The 14,524-nt window shown below is 40.7% G+C and overlaps 1 protein-coding gene across 1 annotated transcript in view; it reads left to right on the forward strand.

Annotated features, from left to right (window-relative positions):
- Nucleotides 1–14,524, forward strand: part of LOC139698622 (nephrin-like) — a 556,765-nt gene that overhangs the window by 215,532 nt on the left and 326,709 nt on the right. The window contains exon 3 of the mRNA XM_071597464.1: nucleotides 3,867–4,073. Within this exon, the coding sequence (XP_071453565.1) occupies nucleotides 3,867–4,073 (207 nt within the window). The remainder of the gene's footprint in view (nucleotides 1–3,866; nucleotides 4,074–14,524) is intronic.

The following is a 14,524-nucleotide window of genomic DNA, read 5'->3' on the forward strand; positions in this document are numbered from 1 at the left end:
ATCAAGGTGTACTCTGTAAAGCTTTGTATATTTTACAAAATAAAAATTTCCCTGTCTTTCTTCGCTGAGGGCGATTTCCAGAATTAATTTTAAAATGCCGATATCTATTATTTCTGTAGCCATTTTGCTTGTTATTATTTTACGAGATATGTAATGAATCCCTTTCCGTAGTTAAATAAGAGAGTGAAGCAGTTGTCAGTTCCATCAGCCCGCCCCATCAAGGAGGGCGGGAAATGTTTGGACGTCGAGAGCGGAAATGCACAGGGCAGCAATTTAAAGATTTTTGCTCTAATCACCCTGTCAAAGGGTATGAATTTCAAAGAAATATTTTCTTAGTGTTTGAATATGATTTTATCAAATAGAAGTACTAAATATGGCTAACTCCGATGGTAAAACGATTGCATCATGGCCAATTCCTGGTAGTACATTTGCCCTTAAATCGGGCCATTGACTCTTTGTGGGCGTCGCAATGATTCAATCCCAAGAATTAGGGGTGTATGTTGCACAAGGTATATTGGGCTAATAGCAATATTTTTCTGCAATTATTAGATAAGGATTATTACCTGATATTTGCCCTCTTCTCCATATAATGCGTGTCGATGCGTAAGATCTTTGTTTAGCGTTGTCGTTTTCAAGAACTTTTTGAGGATAATATTGGCCTTTTATCGTATCCCCGGGTATGGAATGAATAGAGGTAATATTAACAAGATGGAAATTAAATTTGATGATCAAACGTTTTTGGTGCGAAAAAATATGTGCTCATACGTCGTTTAAGGCCTATATGTGGCGTATAAATAACCATTACATGCTATAATAAGTTTTGATCCTAATTTTGTAAACCGATTCAGTAGCTCGTTCAGGAGCAGGCATGAATATGCCTGCTCCTGGATTTTTTCCTTAATTAGTCTTATGTTGTTGACCCTTGGTCTTTGTTGTTCCGTGCGCATTGTTTATGCAGAGCGCTCGCTTGCTACTTGCAGAGAACGTCGGGTACGCCGTTCGTTGGGTGGGGCGTTTAACTGCGCACACCTTAGCACTTTTTGTCTTGAGTAAGTTAATGCCGGCGCCAGGTTTCTCGCCACCTATCCACCTTTATTCTCAACACCCTACCAGATCATACACCTACTTCTTCTATCTCTGCTGTCGGTTGCCCCCCCCCCAATAAATACCAACTGCGAGATTTGGCTTTCTTATCTTTCCTTCTAGTCCTCGTCTAATACCCGAGCTAGTATTTTTTAGGTGGAAGGCATCGATCCCATCGTTCTGTGTTCTCCGCGATCCTCTGCTCTTGTGGTCTTCGGTATTGCAGTCTGCACATCCTTCTCACTGACCTCCGGTAGTTTCCGCTGCATAAGTTATCGCTGACGATACCAAAGAGGCTATCACTCGGTTTGCCCGAGTGCTGTCATTATTTCTTCGTTTAATTTGTCAACTCCTAGTGCTTTGTTTTTGCCCAGATATTTCAGATCTCTGCCGAATTCGCTTCTCAATGTCACCAGGCCTCGTTGCGTTTTCTTCTATCACGATTCCTTCTTCAATGATGCCACCGTCAAGTGGTTTGGGCCCTGACAGATTATTCTTCAATATATTCCTCCCGTTTTTTCCCAATGTCTCTCATTAGTACCCATTGGCCTCTCGGACTTTGCTTTTTTATCGTCTCTCCACCATTTTATAAACAGGTCCTGTATTTCCCATCTTTATTTTCTCATTTATTTCTTCGCAGCAGGTTTCTCTCCACTCTAACTTGGACTTCTTGCACTGTAGTTTGATTTTGTTCCGTCACCTCCCATTAAGGTTTGCTTCCGTTTCACTTCTTGGATTATTATTATTATTATTAAAAATACACATGTGCTGATAGACATTGTCAGGTGGCACACAAGTCCCAAATAATTGCAAAAGATAATACATAAAACCAGACTTCAAAACACAAAACTCTTTAACAAAACAAGTGAATCCCCATCCCATTTACAACCATTAATCAGCAAGAAAAAAAAAGATAAATTAAAAAAAATTATGCGTACCATACATCACACATCAATCAAATTATTACATATATGCCTTACATCTATTCTTAAAAGTATACACTCTGTTAGGAAAGGGCTCGAATATGTTTGTAGGTAAGGTTCTCACTCAACAATTGTTCTATTTAGAAAAGAAAATTTTTTTAATTTGTCCTCTGTGCCCGGCATTTTATCTTAAATTTGTGATCATTTCTGCCAATAAAATTTGGGTTCCCCGCCTCTTTCCTAAGATCTGGCCAAGCTTTCTCCCCCTTCAAAATTCGGAACATTCCACAAAGTCTGCTTTCTTTCCTTCTAGTTTGTAGAGGTTCCCAGCCCAGCGTTTCTAGCATGTCAGACACACTCTCCATCCTCCTATGCTTCCCCAGTACATATCGGGCAGCCTTTCTTTGCACCTTTTCCAGTTTTTTAATATGACCTTCTTCATGAGGGTCCCATACAAGAGAAGCGTACTCTAAAATTGGTCTTACTAGGGTCTGATAAGCCTTCTCCTTGGTTGCTCTAACGCTCCCTTTGAGGTTTCTCATTACCCAATGAAGAGTTTTGAAAGCTTTCTTATAGATGTACTCCACATTTAGCCCCCACCCTAAGTCCTTAGTTAAATATACACCTAAGTATTTGACAGTATCACTTCTAGGAATGACATTTTCTGAGAATTTATATTCCCTATTGTTTCCATTTACCTTATTGCTAAAAGTGATGGATTTGCATTTGTTAACATTAATATCCATCCCATTTTTTGTCACCCAATCTGCCATTTTATTAATGTCCCTTTGAAGTTTGTCACGGTCTCTGTCATTTTCGACTTTCCTGTAGATAATACAGTCGTCTGCAAAAAGTCTTATCTGTGAATTAATATTTATTGGGAGATCATTTATATATATTAAAAACAAGTGTATGCTCTTGTATGCTCTTCTTACCTCTACGAGTTTTCCTAATTGAGTTGTTATCCGGAACTACTTAAATTTTGCCGCCTCACTTACGAGTTGTTCAGCTATTTTTTCGGCTATAGTTTTTTTAATTTCCTTCCATCGGTTTGCTATTTCCATTGATTCCTTTATTTTGATTTCAATAGTAGCGTTGAACCTTTTGCTTGCTTGCTTTTCCTCCAGAATCTTTGTGTTCTATTTGGGTCGGTGCCACTTTCTTCCTCTTTCAGCATTGTAGTTAACTGACCATAAACACTCTCCATCACTATTTATTTATATACCTATTTATGCATCTATATTTATTTATGCACCTGAGCAGCTCTTGAATTGCTTAACGTTTTGTCTTTTTTTAGAGTGATACGGCCCGCTTCTCGTTACGGAATCAAACCTTTTCCGCGGCGTTTCGTTTTCTCAATCGTACTATCGTACCCTCTTGTACACCCATATTTGACCACAGCGTTCTAGTCTCCCATCCCAATTATGTTCTCTTTCCCTTTTAGTGCTCTTATAACCTATTCCAGGTGATGGCAGAGCTCAGACAGTACTAAGTCCTATGCGACGTGTGAAATTCACACATTAGCAGGATAATAAGGTGGATCAGTTCCTTTCCCTGAGCCGTCTATGGTTTCTCAGGGAGTTCAGGTACCCGAAAAATCACACAGCTCGGGTGGAGCTGTGGGTACCCAGGGAGGGTTCCCCGGGAATCAAACCGTGCCCAACGCTCCATCTCTGGACTATCCCCGGACTAATGGTTCATAAAGAAGAACATATTCCTTTATGAACCATTAGGTATTTTATGGGTTTAATAAAGTTATTTTTGCATCGTACAACCTACAAGGGTCTTGGTATTTATGTGTGAACACGGAGAAGAAGGAAGTGGCTGACAACGTTCCATTTCCTATCCCCAATGGAGCAGGTCGCCCAAGCCCGTCTGTGCGGTGGTGGCGCGGCGACACGCTGGTCGACTCGTCGGACACGCAGAGCCCTTTCCCGAACGTGATGCACAACCAACTGGTGGTGCGCCGGCTGGAGCGGACGGACCTGCACGCCGTGTACACTTGCCAGGCCAGCAACAACAACATCAGTCAGCCCGTGTCGTCAAGCATCACCGTGGAGATGCACTGTGAGTACCAATTGCATTAAATATTAGGAATAAGGCATTTATTTTCTTCCTAATTGGCGATTTAACCAATCACGTCACTGACTGGCCTCTCTCTGTAAATATCTCGAAGATGAGAATTACAATTCATCCAGTTGCAAATAATGAGCCATCACTGAATAGTCCAACTCACTCTCCTGGGTTTTTCTCCCTTCCTCCCCTTTTGCATCTACTTAAAGCAACTGTAGTCTTCAAACATAAGATGGGTTCTAATATTTGTACCGAATACTCATCTCTGTGGGTTATCAGTAGTCATTGTTTTTAAAAATAGTCATCGCGTTTTAATTGACACTTTCAATTTTTTTATATTTGCTTTAAATAAGTATTGGTATAAAAAGGGGCTCCTGAATTTAATGGAATTTGGTGCAGGTAAAGTAATTGCCGTAGCATTTCAAAGGGCAAATATACGTTTACATATTTGAAAAAAACGCATCCAGAGCAAGAGAAATTCGGAAAATATAACTGCTTGAAATTTACTATGATGAAATAGATTAATTTTTTATAGGAAGCCGTTATTACCAATGCTGACGAGTGTTACTTCCATCACAAGGAGTAGAGGTTTCGAAAAGATATTACGTATTATAGTTCTTCTGTAATGTTTTGAAGGTGCATATCTTTGTTATGTTCCCCGTAATTGCAACCCGACCTTTTTGTATTCCATGCCTGTTTAGTAGCTTCATTTAGAGCTCATTAAGTGAATTACTGCGTAATTTGATAGATTACCATAGTAAGTGACGCTGGTGAGTTGACTATCACAGTTCACACTTCACCATTGCATCGTTTTTCGCTCTCACCAATAACTAAACATTTATATTTCTTCTATAATTCGCGCCCTATACAAATGCCAACTCTATTCTTTTGTCGCTTGCCGGGCTAAAAATGTCGACGGCATAAGTTCGAGTCCTATTACGTCACTTTTAAATGTTTTCAGAATTGGCCAAAAAGCGCCGGCCGCGTCCGGATTTCCACCCTCTTTCCTCTGGCCAAATAGGCGGGGAGGTAGGGAGTGGGGGTGGGCTGGGAGGGAGGGTGTTTAGCCAGCCCTCTAATGGCAACGGCCCGCCCAGAAGCAATGCAGCGATGCGGATGGGTTTAGAGGGAGGCATAAAAACGGAAGAGTATGAAAAGAGGAGCCGGAGGGACGCGAGGGGCGCCAAGGACCTTTGCCTCCATGGTACCCCGCATGCCTCAACTTGCTTTATTTTTATGGAAAAAATTAACCTTCGCCTCCTCTTTTTTAATAAAAATTCACTTATTCCCTCCTCCTGTTTCTTATATCTACCGCCCCGACCGTTCGCTCAAGAGTGGCGCTGCGTTCGCGCCTCCGGTAACCGGCGGATGACCCGCAATTACCGGGCACTAAGTGACACCAGGGAAACTTTTAAAAACGCGAGACCTATTCTAAAGGAAGAAATGAAAGGCCCACCTCCTCCTGCCCCCCTTTCATCTTTACCTCTTTCACACTTCTTCACTCTATTGCCAACCCTCGAGAACTCCCTTTGCTTTTGAAGTATCGCTGCAAATGAGGCTCTCAGGACTATGGAGTGAGGCAGAGGGCGGTTTATTTTTTTCCGGCTGGTGGGTCTCATTTTATTCAATATAGCGGACAAACTGTGACCTTCTACCCACTCACCTACCCACGGGGCCTAGCCCAACCCTTGATTCGCATCGCTGGATCCCAGGATCCCATATAAATAAATAAATAAATAAATAATATATATATATATATATATATATATATATATATATATATATATATATATATATATATATATATATACGTATATATACACATATTGTGCGTTTGTGCTTGTGAATACGTTTTTCTGCTGATTCTTTTGTGATTTCCCATCCCTAACTCAAAAGCGCTTGACGGTGCTTGCACTACAGAGAGTAATTATTTTCCTCGCCAATTAACGCTCCCAAGTTTATGGCAGTTAAGGTTCTTCATCTGACGTCAAAGTAGATAATATTTTGAACGTTCAAATGATATTCTGAGAGACGTGCTATTTATACTTCACTGCGAACTCATTTACAATGTGGTTATTTGATAGCCGCTCGTTAAACCTATATACTTTATCGTGCATGAAGAAAAGCTTTTTGGATAATTGTCTTACTATACTGTGGCTTAAGCAAAACCGCTGCCAAAAAAAGACCATTGGTCAGTTTAAGAGTTTTGAAAAGGATATAACGGAATCCGTGTATTTAAAATAATATGTAATATGAATCAGGATTAAGTTATCGTAGTTTTAACTAGATAATTTACTAAGTCTTTGCCTAGACATTTTTGAACTCAAACGTTTACGCTGAAGAGAGTAACATAAGATTAAAAATGAGTCATGCGATGACTTGAGAATCGTACCCATGTGCTTATAGATTTCATTTACCAGAAGCCTAACTACTTTGAAATATTGATCTGGTAATTTTCCTTCTAAAAAGAACATGCTTCTATTTCAGGGTGGAAATATTGCGTGCATGTGAGTGAGAGAAAAAATTGTTTTGTAATATCGTCCCTTTACTGATTGATCAGGCGTTCAAATAACGTGTTTTGCTAAATCATATAAATTGATTTTAAAAAACGTGAATCTCTGATTTGTACATCTGTTCTAATTAGTTTACTCTAATCCATTGGCATGCATCAACAAAGAAATTGACTATCTCACTTACTGGATATGTCTTCATTTATCAATTACTGTGACATTATTTTCCTTCAAGGTGCTCGTTAGTGCTCACAAAATGAAAAAAGGCTCCATTTATTTTGTGAATTAAAGTAAGCAATAACATTATTTTCCAGCAAACCGAGAATCATTCTGGAAATACAAATCAACTTCAGTAACAAAATCAAATCCTGTCTTTTATTAGTATAGATATTATTTGTGTTTATGATTGTGCAAATATATATTTACGTACATCCACGTTAATTAACCTTATGGCTGTTTTGATAGGCGAGAGTAGTTTTCCCTTTATACTAAGCCTAATACTGCGTGTGAAATCCACACATCAAGTTAAGGAGTTTCCTTTCTATGCGGGGAATATGATTTCCTGGGATGAGATGATATCCGAAAAATCACATAGCTTGTGTGAAGCTGATGTTGCCCAGGGGCGTCACTCGGAATTGGACCCGCACCCTTCGGTCAATAATCCAGCGATGCCACTATGCCATAATTATATATATATATATATATATATATATATATATATATATATATATATATATATATATATATATATATACATATCGTCAATCGTATATGTACATATCGTCATTGTGTATGTGTATGTAGATTTAAGAATAGATTATAACATTGCATTTTTTCGTTACAACTGATTTCAGTTTACTTACAGAATGCGATAGATATACCTTAGCAACAGAGGTCAACCGCTGTGTAGCTAAAATATATGTAAAGCTGTAATTAATCGTATTCCTTAACAATTCACGGAGATTGCGACTGAAAACAACGAGGGTACCCTACGCAATGAATGAAGGTGTTAAGGTGAATGGGTCCCCACCGAGGGAGTCAATGCTAAGAACCCGATCCGCGATCCAGGGAAGGAATCTCCGCCTGCATTCGGAGGCGAGGGAATGCGAAAGAGGGGGAACGCGGGTGTTTCCAAGTGGTTAAGAGAGGGCTTTGAGGAGAATCATACCCCCACCAGACTCCTCCTGTACCGGAGTCTAATGTCATCAGCAGAGTACGGAGGTGTCAAGGGTTCCGGAGGGGCGTTGGCCTAGAAGCCGAGAAAGAGGAGAATGGTAGGGACACTCCGTGGAAATTCGACCGCGATCTCTTGGCAATGACGCCATATCAGATTGCGGTCGTCCAAGCTACTGCGAGGCTTCTGGATCGGAAGGAATGAACAGATGATGATTGCAGAGGAACGGTAGCGGGACCATCTCGAGTTAGCGGGTTATCAGAAGAAAAATCGGGTGCGAAGCGAAACTAAACGGGACCTTGCAACCTCCACCATCGCGCGGAAAAAACTGTTGAGGTGAAGGTGACACGAACTGCTCGATGTGAGCACGAGAGTCAAAGATGGAGCGAAGAGAGGCCATAAGTGGCCAAATGGGTTTGAGAACGCGCTACTTTTTGAACAGACCTCGTATCTGCCTCGTGCTGAATTTTTCTCGAAGGTGACATACCTTGGTAGCGCTTGTTGCAATTTCGGCTTTCAACTGTCATAATTTTGATTTACACAGATATTTCAGTAGCGGAAAATCAGCAGCAATTATAATCTATCAAAGTAGGATTAATCGCTGGCATAAGGAATCGCGGCAACTTCCCTTATTTACTTCAATTCGAGAAGCTCACCCCTGTTAAATGTTTTCCAATTACATTTACTTCCAATGATTCTTATCAATTTCCTAACCAATTAAAGAGTTTATAAACTCATGAATTCTTCCACTTGAGCCCCATCACCATTCAAGGAAAATAAAGGAAGAAACGCTATGCCATGGATTCAGAGCTCGCCCAATATGGAGTGTGAAATTCCCTCTCAATTTCATCAATATTTTCACGAAATCTTGCACTTGGTCTATTAGCTTGGTTTAGAGACTACTATCATGTTTTGCTGTTCTGCAGTGACTTGGACACTTGCCGGCGTTAGCGGCACGGTGACTATGCCCTCGCTGCTAACTCCATTTCACTCGAGCCAGCAATGCTTTTCGCTGGTTTTAATCCTCCATTACGGGGCCTCGTGATTCAATCACATTCCACTTGTATATTTTTGAATGATCGCGTGGAACATTTCTTCGCACCCTGCCAGCTCTTTGTCTTCGGACGTGGTTGAACTTGATAGACCGCCTGGAATATTCTTGGCTAGTTTCGCACCTAGCTCAGATATGGATCCTCAAATCCGCGTGGGATGAGGGGTCCCGCCGGGAAGGCTGCCCCCCCTGCCTCCCCCTTTATCTCCATGCCGGTAATCTCTGCGGAGCGAGTCCGAAGCTCTTCGGCCAAGCAGCGCCATCTATTCGCACTGCTTCCATCCGATCTTCCCTCTCCCCTTCCCCCGTTCTCCTCCCCGTGCAATTTCATCCTTTCCGCCTTCGTCCAGCCTTCTTGGCCTTGGAGGGAGGCGATAGGAAGGAGTGCTCTTTTTTAAAGTAATGTGAAATGAAAGAGGGAAGCACTCTGGATTTGGTCGGGATTGGGGGATGGGGGCCGACGGATAACGTGATCCCCGCTCCCTCACGCATCACTAGGGAAGGCGTTGCTATGGGGATGATATAAATCAAGGCGGAAGCGGGAGTGGGGAGAGGAGATGAATAGATTGGTGAGATAGATATGTAAGTCTTTATAGCGGAGGTCTGCCTGAATCCCTTCAAAAGTAACTGGAAGGGCTTTGGACACAGAAAAAGTAGTTTTCATTTTTTGCCCTTTAAAAACCCAATTAGAACCCGATTTACTGTTGGATTGTATTTGGCGAATACTTATCCGCAACAAAAGTTCCTTATGTTCCTAGAATGATCAAAAATCTATGATCAAATATCCATAAAATATCCTGCTGCTAATTATATCACTATTAAAGGAAGTGTTTTATTTCACTAAGCAGAGCGTTCAGACGCGCTATTCCGACCCTGGTGTTCAAACCCTAATGTCTTTCTGGAGATTTATAGCTTTGCAAAACTTGTTGTCCTTCTAATCAGTTTTCATTTCGAAACGGTAAGAGTTAAAAGCAAAATATATCCTATTTTTTAATTCCACACTATATGCAACTTAATATTACTCTCGGTTAAACAGTTCCAGTGGAGGTTTTCCTTCCCAGCTATATTGGGTGTACTTTAAGCGATAAAAATTACAGCGAATTCCTATTTATTTCACACCGCTTATATATGAACTCTAAAAAAATTATTCTCTTTGAATCAGCTTTCAAATTCAATTTTTTTGCACACGTGTGGCATTCATATTTTTTGCTCAGGGCACGATACTCAAGAAAATTAGAAAAGCTCAATATGGCAATGTAATATGCCATGTTTTTGCAGTGAAAGCTGAGGAAATTCTGTGACTTCCTGAAAAAGTTATCTTGTGAAGGCAAACCGGCCGAAATTCCAACACACTGTTGCACAGATGTGTACAGAATACCACCATCTGAGTTGAATTTTTTTTGCGGTTGCCAATATTCGCCTATTTGTGTCATCGTCCCAAAGATCAGGAGATACTTGCTTGCCCTAGCTTTCGTCTCCTAAACACTTCCTCCCCCACCTCGCACCTCTCTCGCCCAATCGCAATTTCTTCCCTTCAACGCCCTTCCGTTACTCGTAAATTTCATGCGGGCGAAAGAGAGGAAAAAGCATTTGGGGACGGGAGCGTGTGAGTTAGCTGAACACCACGGGAGAACCTCGCGGTGTCTGAAATGTCGGTGGGGAGTGAGAAACCGCCCGCCCGAGGAGGAAGGAAGGAAGAGGCGTCAGTTGAGTCGTTCCGGGCGCGGCAAGAATAGGACAAGATAGGTCGATAGATCGATGGGATAGATAGCTGAGGATAGATGGGGTCGGCGAGGGAGGAGATCGGGGGAAACTGCTTTTGGTGCCCCCCCCCCCAATCGTACCGATTATCACAAGGTCCCACCCACCGCCCCCCGCGTCCCATCTGCCCATAAAAAATTCTCTTCCGAGCCATGTCCAGGAGAGAGAGGCAAGTATCTGCTGTCCCATCACTTCTTTCGGCGCACGGGAGTCGGTTAAAACGCTCGCGGCTCTGAGGGTAGCCTAAGTAAGAGGATTAGGGTCCAGCGGGGGCGGGGGGGAGACCCCTTACTCCTTACAAACATTCCTGCAGAGGATATCATCCCGTCCGCGTCCCCTTCAACCCTCCGACGGAATTGCAGCCAACACTTGGACGGCACGTCCTTCTCCTCTCACTCTTTTTAGGACTCAGCTCCGCGAATTTGACGCATGGATATCGATGCCGGAGAATCGTGCGTGAATTTGCCTCGTTTAACATCACTCTCCGGTGCTCGGTTAGCAACAGAAAAGAAGGCGTTCGAAAGTGCCTAATTCCATCCGTGTATCCTTTCAGAATTAGGCAAATTGGACGCAATTGGGGTGGTTTTCAGCAGTGACGATGAACTATGGAGGACAAAATACATTTGATTGCTCTTACCGAGTATCTTGCCTCTAGGATCTGGTGACTGAGGGATCGAAATTTCCGCTCGATGCCTTCCCTCGCGACGGCAGCCTTCAAAGCCCTTGCCTCGTGAGGTCGAGGCGTTTCGGGGCACGGGAGTGGAGGCACGCATATCGCACGGAAATAACCGAATGTTCCAATAACATGGCCATCGTCCGCCTTTTGTGAAGATGGCGTGACCTGTGTCGTAACTCGTGGTTGTAAGATCTTGTAGTGCTCAGGAGCGAGGCATGTCTAAAGAGGAGAGCAGAATAGCCGCAAAGTTTCTATTATCATACAAATATATGAAATAACCTTTGCTGAAATATTGACAACTTCAATGAATGAAATGAAAATAAGGAAGACAGACACTGACCATGCGTGCGTGCATCTACAGTAAGAAAGTACACCTTGCAAGGTATGCGTTCTTACTGCAGATGAACTACATAAATCAGTTTCATTTCGAATTATATTTTATAAATGAATAAGATTTAAGTATCCATCTAGTCATATGAATGCATGGACTTTGGAGAAAATACATGGAGTTTATCAGTTGGTTTCGTTGCCATTTTCAGGTGTATATGTAGATATTATGCTTTTAAATAAATTATTATACATTATAAATTGTGTTTTGTACATTTAAATAATGTGTGTATTTAATAAATGCATAATATGAAAGCGTTTCTACATTAGTTTGATAAATCTTTATTTAATATATTATAATAAATCATAGACCTTCTGTTCCTTATATATTTACTGACTGAAATAATTTTGAAGTACTTTTTACGAAGTAAAATTTTTAAATTATAAACATGTCTTTCTATACATTCGAAGACGGAGTTTGCTCAATGCAACAATTTCAGAGTGTATAAATCTTTCGCCTTGACTTGGATTCGAACCCAGATCCCTCGATATCCGGTCGAGTGCTTTAGCCACTTAAGCTACCGAGGCGTCCTGTTCAACTCTGACATCTCCCGCAGTTTCTTTGGAACGGAGTTTGATGTCTGCTTCGTATTTTGTGAGCCTGGGCCATATGTGATGGTACAGCTACGGTTGGGAAATTCGAGAATCTTTGAGTGTCACTATTTTAAATGCTTTTCTTTTTTCTATCTGTTTTTCTTGTGCATTATAAAGGTGTATCTCTGGACGGCTGCCTCCGCGCGCCATTCACCTTACGATATTGTGACGAAATGTGAATAATAATAAGAAATTTACGAAAAAAAAGCAATGAATTGAAAATGTGGAAATAACTTCTCTTAATAGACAAAACGTGGAAAAAATGGGGTTACTATTCATAGTTAACTTGAATAATTAAAATATTATATACTTGATTACCCATTAGGGATATTAATTGCATCATAGTTAGGAGCTCCGGGCTTCATGCAGGAAGAGATTTGAATTTATCCTGATAGAGCCTCCTCAAAAACCACGTCCTCAAGATTTTGGAGTCATTATGGAATTTCGGCCTTAACAAAAACTATTCTCCTTAAAAAACCTAATTTGTGTGAATGTAGTTTTATTTATTCAATGAATTTATTAGTTTCTTCTGCCTTGGAGTCCTGGTATTTTTACTTTTTTAAGAGTGTCCTAAAACGATTTGGCAAGATTTTGGCACTTATCTTACTACAAAAAATTGCTAGGATTTGGTACCATTTTCCCAAAGTAAATTTAGCTAATTAGAGATGACAATAGTAGTAGTTTGTCGCCGGAGGAAAATAAAAAAACGCAATTTGAAAAATAATTGAGTAAAAAAGGATACAATTTAATGAATCATCGTGTTACCGCATCAGAGCAGTGTAAATGTAATTCATTTTGTGGACAAGGTTCTGGGGTACCAACTGACACTCGATAGGGTACATTATTTTGAATTAATTTTAAATATGGTGGAAGTTAATTTAAAGATTTTTCTTGGTGATGTAATTAGCTGCTCTTCATCGATTGTTACGTACATATTACGAAAAGATTGGAAAGGTACACATTTCAAAGCTCAAGCATACTAATGGCTAGAAATAAACAGAATGAATGAATTCAAACTTATCAACGCATCAGCGTGGCACTTCTTGTGTATCCAATCAACAAAAAAATATTGCTTACCCTTATTGTAAACAATGTATCCCCAGAAACAAAGAGCACATTAAGCTATGTCCTTTTGTTGTTTTTAAATGAATTCAATGGGCAAAGAAACCCTTTGTTATGCCCTTCATTCGGCCGAATCTAAGTAAATGCGACAAGGCGTTGGGGTGTTAAAACCTTTTCATCTACATGTACTTAATACCCCGCAAGCCGCCGCAAGGGCGTGTGCCGGGGGGTGTTAGGACACCACCCGTAATTTAGAAAAAAAAACCGCATGCAATAACCACAAAATCATACTTCCACAAAAAAAACATGGCATACATTCATGCATGAACACTTACACCCCACACATGCAAACACTCAAACTACATCTTACATACACATTCACCTGAAAGTATACCTAACAGCTTTGCAGTGTTTAACTTTGCTCCAACTTGTAAATTCAATGTTTTCAATATTTCTAAAGTGACTTCAGTTTATTACTATTATGATTTCTGATTGTTCGGGGAAAGAATAAGTATTTGCACCGATCTGTCCTGGAATCTATTTCCCTTATTTTATCTTTGTGGTCTGATCTACCTAAGTAGTGTGGGGCCATTAGAATTCCTTCAGTGTCATAATTAAACTCGTTTGTTTTGAACCTTTCTAAAAGTCTAAGCCTCGCTTGTTCTCTCCGCACTTCAAGTGGTTCCCAGCCTAAATCCCCTAAGAGACCAGTCACACTTGTGTTCTTTTCATAACAATTTTTAACGAATCTAGCGGATTTTAAGTGTTAATCCTCATTTATTGCACCATTCCAATATATTGTCTAAGTCTCTAGAGAGTAGCTGGCGATCTAGTTGGCTCCTTATTTCCCTGTATACCGCCGTGTCGTCAGCAAATAACCTCAGATTGCTACCAACGTGTGTGCTTAAGTCATTAATGTATATTAAGAGCAGAAGAGGCCCCATTACACTTCCCTGGGGGACGCCCGAAGTTACATGTCTATCCGTTGAGCACAACCCATCTATGACTACTATTTGTTTGCGGTTTGACAAGAAGTCTCTAATCCAATTAATTATTTTCTCTTTGATTCCATAGTATCTAAGTTAATGTAAAAGTTTATTGTGTGGGACTTAATCGAAGGCTTTTTTGAAATCCAGGAATGCTGCATCGACTTGTGTGTTGTTTTCTCCCGATCTAAGTATATCGTGAATAAAGAGACCAAGTTGTGTTTCGCAAGATCTGCTTTTCCTA

Source organism: Hetaerina americana, unplaced genomic scaffold, assembly GCF_022747635.1.
Source record: "Hetaerina americana unplaced genomic scaffold, ioHetAmer1.1.p SCAF_9, whole genome shotgun sequence".
NCBI classification, from domain to species: Eukaryota; Metazoa; Arthropoda; class Insecta; order Odonata; family Calopterygidae; genus Hetaerina; species Hetaerina americana.